General features: G+C 40.2%; 1 protein-coding gene across 2 annotated transcripts in view; it reads right to left on the reverse strand.

Annotated features, from left to right (window-relative positions):
* The window catches only part of Tinag (tubulointerstitial nephritis antigen), a 90,402-nt gene extending 82,698 nt beyond the window's left edge, over nt 1-7,704 (reverse strand). For both annotated transcript variants that reach the window (XM_005377590.2, XM_013510703.1), the window contains exon 1: nt 7,216-7,704. In XM_005377590.2, coding sequence (XP_005377647.1) covers nt 7,216-7,609 — 394 coding nt within the window. In that variant the 5' untranslated portion in view covers nt 7,610-7,704. The remainder of the gene's footprint in view (nt 1-7,215) is intronic.
* Between the last annotated feature and the right edge of the window lie 1,457 nt (nt 7,705-9,161).

The following is a 9,161-nucleotide window of genomic DNA, read 5'->3' on the forward strand; positions in this document are numbered from 1 at the left end:
ATATATATATATATATATATATATATATATATATATATATATATATATATATCACCTCCAACTTAAAATCCCATCAAATTTACAGTAAAATTGAACTTCTTTCCATGATCTATAAGGAGTTACCCAAAACGCCTCTGCTCTACCCTTTGCCCTCATGATGCATGTGTGCTGGCTGGGGTGGAGCTCCCCAGGGGAATGAAGGTCTTGAATGATGCTAGTGAAGACAAAAATGGACGACTATGATTTGGAGGTAAAGCAAAATCATGGATTGAGTTTGCCAAGTAAAGAGAAAAAAAATCAAGAATATCTCAATAGGATTTTGGTTTGAGAAGTAGAGGGATAGTAAAGCCATCACTGAAATAAGGAATTAAGGTATGTGGCAAAACACACACACACACACACACACACACACACACACATGCACACACAGAGTTCTAGGGCTTTGGGTGTAATTCAGGGGCAGAACGCTTGCCTAACAAGTGTGAGGCCTTGGTTCAGTGTCTAGCACTGCAAAACAAGACAGAAATCTAGAGTTCTGTTTTGCTTTAGATTACCTCTAGGTTAAATATCTTCATAGAGATGTCAAGTTGACAGTAATTTAAGGAAATCTAAAATCAAGACCTGAGTATAGACTGGGAAGATAACAACACACATACATATTTCTTAAAACCTAAGATTAAATAAGTGTTGATTAGATGGAGTACAGTCGGTAGAGATAGTGGTCTAGGACTAAATTCACAATCCTCTGCTGACAGACAAGGACATTAGGAAGGAGTATCAGGAATTCAGGAGAAGGCGGTGCCAGGGTAAGTAGCAGAAAAAAGTGTTTGCAACAAACAAAGTGGTCACCTGTGAACAGTACCTACTCAGAGGTCAGGACAGAAAACAGACATCAGAATACTGTGCTTGAGAATGTAGAAGTATTTAGTGACTCCACCAAGGGCTTTCAGTGGAGTGGCAGGAAGTGACAGCCTGTAGAAATGTCATGAGGAATTAAGGCAGCAAATTTTTCTTTCAAATATTTTGCCATTAACGGTACCAAGAAAATAAGAGAGTATCTGGCTAAGAACTATGGCACTGTGGGGGTGAGTGAGTCTCTTACTTTTTTAAGTTGAGACATACAGAAGCATATTTTATAAATTGATGCTTAACCCATAAGACAAAGAAAAGGAGGAAGGAGTACAAGGGTGAAGAACTTGAGAAAAAAAGAAAAGACGGGATTCGGAGCTCAAGGGAGGAAAAGGCTTCAATGTAAACAATGACCCAGATGGAAGTAGGTGGGAAACTATGGCAGCTAAACGATGAGAGAATCTCCTTCGCACCTGAAGCACTTCCTGGTAACTTTGTCAAGTTGGCTACACACATAAAATCTTAACCAAAATCCACAATGCAAAACTAGAAAATTAAAGGAGTTTTTCAACTTTAACAGCCTATAAAACACAATTAAGCAAATCAAGTATTTGGAGAGTGAAATGGTCAGTCCTGCTGATTTAGGGAAAGTGTGGAATCCCACACTACTCGGTCACATTAATTCTGAAAGGCCAAATTTCAGGATAGCTGTAAGGAGTGCTTCCATTATCCATCAACAGTTTTCATCAACATGAGAGTTGGTAAAATGATTGTCAGAAATAGATTTTCATTGGTAAAATGAGTGACTTGTCAGCATAGTGGATGTAAGTAATCAGCCTTCATTGGTTAAATTCGTAGTCTTGAATTTATATGGATTTGCTAAAGTATTTCAATGTCACATCCCACCTTTGAGCCCCTGAAAAAGTCAGATCCTGTACTCTAAACCAGGTCCCCTTGAATTGACTTTTTCATGGACTCTGTGCCACCCACTGAGTAGGAGGGTTTGTCTTCCCTGATATCCACCATGAGGGTGGCAGCATCCTACCTCTGGGATATTATCACACATCCCTCCATGACAGTATTCAAAGAAAGTGGTAATGAGAACACCGGAAGGGACAAAGACTTGAGACTTTGTGAAGCTGACATGGTTATATAAGTTGGCCTCTGTCTCTTTAGCAATGTACATTTTTAATGGTCAGTTTATGGGAGAATTTAGATTGTGATTTATTTTTGTACTCTTCCAATTCAATGTGTCAGTGGTTCACCTACTTTTTCTATATTAAATTAATTTAGGTCTGTTCACAACAGATGGTACATGAAACTCTTTCTTTACGATCTGTTACAAGAAAAAATTATGTCTAGGAAATTTATCCTGGCTCTGCTTCAAACTCGTGTGTGTGTGTGTGTGTGTGTGTGTGTTTCTGTCATTTGGAATCCTCCATTTCCTGGAAGTTGCCATCAAACATAGGGGGAAAACATGAAAGGAAGATATTTACTAATATGTTCCCCTTCCAACTTACATAAAAATGACATATTTATTTTTTAATCCATAAGATGGATGTTGTTGATCTAAGGAGTTCTAAGGACAAGCACAATAAAAAGAACTAGACATTCCATGTGGTTTGATCACTGACAAATAACTTATCCATGAGTAAATGAGGACACAACATCTCAGAGAAAGATGCTTTAGACACTCAAAAATAGTATAAAATATCTGTCTTTTTATTTTAGTTCATTTTGCACATCTTTAAAATTTTGTGAAGTACTCTCCACTTTTCAACCAATTACTTTGAAAAGCAAGATAAAACAACAGGAAAAATTATCTTCATGAGAGCAATTATAGTCTAATGTGAACTTTTTCCTGCTAAATAGTATGATTAATTGCTTCTCTCCATAATGAATGGAGTAAAAACTATGCCTGAAACATAAGTTCTATCTAAAATATGATCCTAAATTGAAGTCTTCACAAAATTCTAACTCTCAAACAGAAAAAAATGGATATTAAAAAAATAACAAGTGCTTTTCTGAATGGACTCTATGTTTTAAATAAGAAAAGGTCAAATATATCTTAGCACATCAAGAGCTCTATAGCATATACTACAGTACTGAGTCTCAAAATAATACTGAACTAAAGTCAGGCATGGTGCCCCATACCTGTAATCTCAGCTACTTGGGATGTTGAGGCAGGAGGATCACCTGAGCCTAGGAGATCAAAGCCATCTCAGAGAAATAAAAGATAATGTTAAAGCAAGTAGCCCCTGCTTTCAGATGATTCTGAATTTATGTCAGAGATTGCTGTAGTCTTCAGTATAATTTCTTACTGTTTTGTCCTACAGCAGAACATTGCCATATAGCAAAACATTGCCCCAAAACAAGTAAGATTTGATGCTCAATCTCTCTTAGTGGTTGGTGTCGCCAAGGAGATAGCAGTGACGTGCTGCTGTGTACTATGGACTGTCTCCTTAAATATGTGGGCCACTCCCTTCTCAATGTTATGGACTGCCATTTAAGTATGGTTTATAGATTGTGAATAGCTAAAACGGATCGGGAACCCAAGGTCCATATTCTAGTTGTCTAATGGTGGACCAGAAAGCTTAATAAAACCTGGTCTCTGAGGGCTAAAATCCTGGCAAAATATCCTTTTATGATAAAAATGCATAGGTTTTCAAGACAGTCAGGAGTCTGATCCAATTGTTTCTGGTACATAGTATTTGTTAAATAGTAAGCATTTTAACCCTCCCTACTTTCCAGTTGACATTGTAGGGTTGCATTATTGTCTGCAATGAACAAAAGTGTGACATTTGATCATCACTTACTTACAATGGTATCTAAATGTTTCACATTCCCAAATCTTCTTGTCCACATAGACTATAAATTTCTCATGACTTTATAATACTACTGTATTGATATCACCCTCAGATATATATAGTATTCATATATATATATAGTATTCATACTATACTTATGAATATATAATATGTTTCATAATATCAACTATTCTTATATAGTTTCCACCCTCCAAAAGTACATGAGAATTGCCCACTGAAACTATGGATAAAAGGTATCATGTTGATAATTTACAAATACATTTTTAAAGTTCCCCATGTATAAAAATTCTGCTTCTGAAAATGTATTTATTCTTTAAAATTATATGGCAATAAAATGTTTAGTACACAATAAATAAACCTGTACGCTTACTTTCAGAAAGCTTCCTATCCAAATGATATAAAGTTAACTATTAGACAAGGTGGAATAAAATAATGAATGAGATGATACCCAACGTGTGCTTTGAACTATAATTGGCTCTGTAGAAAGTACTTGATAAATCTTAGCTGGTAGGAAAAGCAACAGTGAAACTTAGGTCTATTTAAGTACCTGCTGTGTGCAAGGTGTTATAAGTGTATTTTCCATGACTTCAGAGCCAAATTATGTTAATGTTAGGGACTATATTTTCAAAAATAATATGGTTCCTAACTGATCCTGAGCACAGGGCTATATAGGACACCCCATGCATTAGCTTTATGGTATCAGTATACATTACCATGTTATTCAAATCCACCAGTTCTTGTAACAATCATACAATATTGTAAAATAGAGTTAAACTAACTTTGGAAATGCTCAAATTTTCCAATAAATCACCTTCCTTTAATTACAAATTAAATGCAACAGTAGCAATGCAAAATTTCCAAGTATAGTTGTACAAGTTGAGTACTGAACAACAATGTGGATTTCTCCTCACAGAAACTGCAGATGTTCTACGGAGTCACTTGGCAGAAATAGGAGAAGGGGTCCAGGTAGAAAATATTGAGAAGTGGGAAGAGGCCAAATGGGAAAGCAGTGTCCACAGCACGTATCTCGCTGGTGCTGTAACGACAGCAGGCTGCAAACTGCCAGATCTTCCACTGTTTAGAAAGTAGATAGAAATCTAGATTTTCACATTGAAACACTTGATCGTTTAAATGCTTCTACCTTCTATTGGTGTTACTTTCTGTGCTTTATGTTTTTCTATATTGAACTTATCTGAAAATATTAAGTTTTATCTCCCTTTAAGGCATTGCATTAGTCCTTTTCCCATCACTGAGGCAAAACACCCAAGGCCTGCAACTTAAAGAAGGAGCAATCCACCCGGGTGCAGTAGGACGTGTTTGCAATCCCAGCACTCTGGGAGGCTGAGGCAAGAGGACTGCAAGTTTGAGCACAGCCTGACCAATTTAGCAAGACCCTGCCTCAAAATAGAAGTTAGAAAGGAGACGTAGCTCACTGTGAAGGCCCTAGGTTCAATCCCCAGTACCAAAAATAAAAGGAGAGGTCGATTTTGGCCCATGGACTCACAAGTAGCTGCCCCAAGGCAGGAAGGGCCTGGTGGAAGAAAGCTCCTTAACCCATAGCAGCCAGGAAGCAAAGGAAAGGAGCGGACAAGGGGACAAGAACATCCTGCCAGGCCACGTGCAGTGACCAGGCCCCAGCACCTCCCAGTGCATCCAGCTAGGGTGCGCCCCGAATTGACACTGTGACCCAGTCACGCTCTGAAAGCCTCTCCGCTGATCACAGGAGGGATGCGTTAGATCTAAATCAGAACAAGCATTCCCAACGACCTTCTTTTTAAACAGTAGCAAAGATACTGGGCATTCATGGTTTGTTACTTCTAACAGAAATACATCTACAATTTTTCCATGATGTGGAATCTTTACTTTGAGATTTGAGTAGGGAAATCTTTAATATGATAAAATGCATTATCATTTTTGATAAAAGAATTGAGAAAGATTGCCAGATAATGCGTGAAATTTCATAGATAAATTATCTACAACAGCAATAACTATCTGTCAGCTCCCCTCCAGGTCCTCTCATGCCTCATTCCTCCGTCTCAGTGTAAATGTTCCTCTCCATACTCCCCAGTCGGGTGAATGCTGCAAGTATCTTACATACCAATGCTACACTGGGTGATACTTTCCTCAGCACCCTTAGTACTTTCTTTAGAGAATGTATCACAATTTGCAGTTGCACGGTGGACTTTTCACACACCTAACATCCTCTACAAATCTGATTGCAAATTACAGGAGACTCGGGTCTTGTCTTTCCCCCCAGTGCAGAAGTAGTGCCAAGCATGCTGCCTGCCCTGCCGAGGTGCTCCACAAGCAACTGTTGGAGAAGGACTAGACCGCTCATTGCAAGTGGAGTGTGCGCACTCTGAAGGGTGAAATAAATGTTTGCCCGGTTTTCCTCTGATAAAATGCAACACCTTGAAAAAATGACAGTTCTGTGCAAAGTTGTAATACAAGCATGTTTTAAAGAAATATTTCTATCAATTTTACAAATAAAATGATATTATTAAAAAGAGGGCAACAGCATTTGGATTTTGAAATAAAGATGGCAAGTCCATGACATCTAACATGTCTTTTCACTGTACTTTCTAGGCACACTACATCCATTTCCGGTAGTGTGACAGAGCTCCAATTGACCCTGCATTCCCCATCTCCTGTGGTGATTTGCTCTAATGAGAAGAAAAAGATAAAGCTTCCTCTAAGCATCTATGTAGGATTTTTTTAGTCTGTTTTTGTCTCAGAGCTTAATTATATCAATTGCTCAAAATCAGTATCCATCCTCATATAGTTAGACCAGTATAACAAGTACCACCATTTCCCTCACAGACATTTGCATTTGTCCACTGAAGCTTTTATACCTACTTGACTTAAAGCTCTCCTTTCTTTATAATAATCCTAAAATCTTCAAGCTGGGAAAATAAAACAGAAGTATACATGAAGGATCTATTTGTTGTTACTTAGGTAGGGAAAGTAACTTGCTGTACTTTGCTTTTCTCTTGGTGTTAATGGCATTACTAGTACCACAGGTTGTAATATTAGAGGCCAAGTAGCTCCACAAAATGACTGCAATGCTCTTAGAATCTGCACGTGATCGGTCTTGTAACTTTCATGAGTTTCCTTAATGGGCTGCACTCAAAAAATCTTGATAATCCTGATGTCAACACATTTTATGAAGAAAAAAAGAGCTTTAATCCTTATATAAGTTGAAAGAGAGCTCAAAACAGGATCCAGACCTGCAGGAACTGCTATTACACCTGAGCTTTCCTGAAGGTGCCACTGTGAGCTAAATACTAAGCATCTAAACAGAAGCACTTTAATAACTCAAAGGCATTTACCTTGAGAATCATAATAATCATCTTCATTTCACCAAAGGAGTGAAGAAAAAACAAAAGGAAAAGGACAGGGGAGGAGAGGAGAGGACAGGTGAAAAGAGGAGAAGAGAGGGGAGGGGAGGGGAGGAGGAAGACAAAAAAGAAGGAAGGGAGGGAGGGAGGAGGCAAAGAAACGGGCTTGCTATGAGCTGGGGTGCTTTCCCAAAGCCTACCTTCTAGATGCCAAGGCTGTGTGGGAGCGGGCCGGTTTTTCTCCTCATGGCAAAAGGACTTGTAGTCAGGGCAGCAATCAGAATTTTCCCTTTCACAGAATCCGTCACAGTAACACCATGCATTTGCCTCGTAGAACTGTGTGACACAGCCATCGTCTCTATCTTCACAGCAACCAAAACTTCTACAGTACCGTCCTTGGTAAGTGGCTCTTTTGAACCGAATACCTTCCAAAATAGTGCGATTCCTAGGGAAATAATCTCCTCGGTGCACTGCTCTTTGAGATAAATAGTGCTTCTCCATGCAAATTTCTGTAGTCAGATAAGAAAAGACCAAGATCTTATATCCAATCCACATTGTCTGCAGCTTGGAGACTGTTCCCACTTTCAGGTACATCCGGTCGCTCTTGTCGTGGGGGGCTTCTCCGGGCAGCCAGAAACCTAATCATCAAGACACCTCTGGCTGAGCCCTGAAACTGATCCTCTGCTTGAACTGAGAACACTCTTAGAGTTAAACATTAATCAAGAATTTCAATGTTTGCCCAAGATAATAGAAGTATTAAAAATCGACTATTGTAATTCCTTCAGAGTTAAAAATTTACATTTTATAGAATGTAAATAGAATTGTGATGACATCAAAATATGCACTGAAAATCTTATGCGTGGAGGATGCACTGAACATCCCCCCTCGCAAATCTAGATTCCTAAACCAGAAACCTCCCCCATGGCTTGACCACCAGGGGCAAGGGGCGGGAAACTCAGAAGACAGAACTGCACTCATCCTTTCCCACTTGGACTGTGACTAAACTGCAGACTTTCCTGAAATGCCTGCTAGGATCTCCATATCTGTAACAGTTGCTCTAAGTCCTTCCTATGCACACTGGCTTGATTTCCCATCTGCACCGACCTACCACAAGCACTTTGATTTCAAAGCTCCGTAGAGCCTGACTCAACCAGCAGTTCCCTCAGGATGACCTTAGTTCTCTCTACTGAGAGCCTGTTTAGTATCAGTAGAAACCAGCGGTCTCTGAGGGCAGGTGAGAGTCAGGAAAAGCCAGTTCCGCCTGCCAACAAGATGGGGGAAGCAGCTGGGAAGAAAACGCAGAAGTCGAGACGCCTTCGGTCTTTCTGTAGAGCTGCCCTTTGCAGTGGCTTTCCTCGCTGTATTCATTTATTAACCACAATCATCCCCTTGAGATAGGGGATGAGTAACCAGCAGATGAATCAGCAGCAGAGGCTGGGCGTCTCAGCAGTCAGAAACACGGACTCTGGTCCCTAAACCTCTGCGGAATAGGCTCTGGGACCTTGCGCTCACCACTTACTCCTTCGGTTCTCCTTATTTTCTCTAAAACAGTTTTCTCAAGGTCATTTCAAGACTTCACGCCTTCACGCTTGTCCCTGCCCTGCTCCCTTTCTTCCACTCCTACCTGGGTCCCTACTGCGGCACTCCCATGCAGCATCTCCCTCCCAGGTACAACCATCCGCATCCTCCCTGTGCCACTAACCACAGCCGCCGTCCTTTCAGTCCAAGAGCTGACAGCCGCCTCCGCTCCCTTGCCGTTTCCTTTGTCCCTAACTGCTGCAAAACGCTGCCTCTGCCCTCAGCCACCTTGACCGGCGACCCCTAACATCCGCCCAGGGACACGTGTCTGCCTCTGCCATACACATATCTTCTGCGGCACCCCAAGGGGTAATTCTTCAAGGTAGCTGGGAGGAGACAATGGGAGCAGAAGAGTTAGACTAGAGGAATTCACATCCCACGTCTACCACTGTCAGCGTGGCTTAGAATGACTTGCCTTCCTCAGTGCCTGAGTTTCTACATCTGTAAAATTTGATTGGAAGCATTATAATGTAACTTAGATGGTATTAGAGGAGTGGGAGCTTACTGAGAAAACGCAAAGCACTTAGCACCTCACATGTGCTAAATAAATGTGATCATTTAATCATTA

Source organism: Chinchilla lanigera, unplaced genomic scaffold (genome assembly GCF_000276665.1).
Source record: "Chinchilla lanigera isolate Chin_1 unplaced genomic scaffold, ChiLan1.0 scaffold00010, whole genome shotgun sequence".
Classification (NCBI taxonomy): Eukaryota; Metazoa; Chordata; class Mammalia; order Rodentia; family Chinchillidae; genus Chinchilla; species Chinchilla lanigera.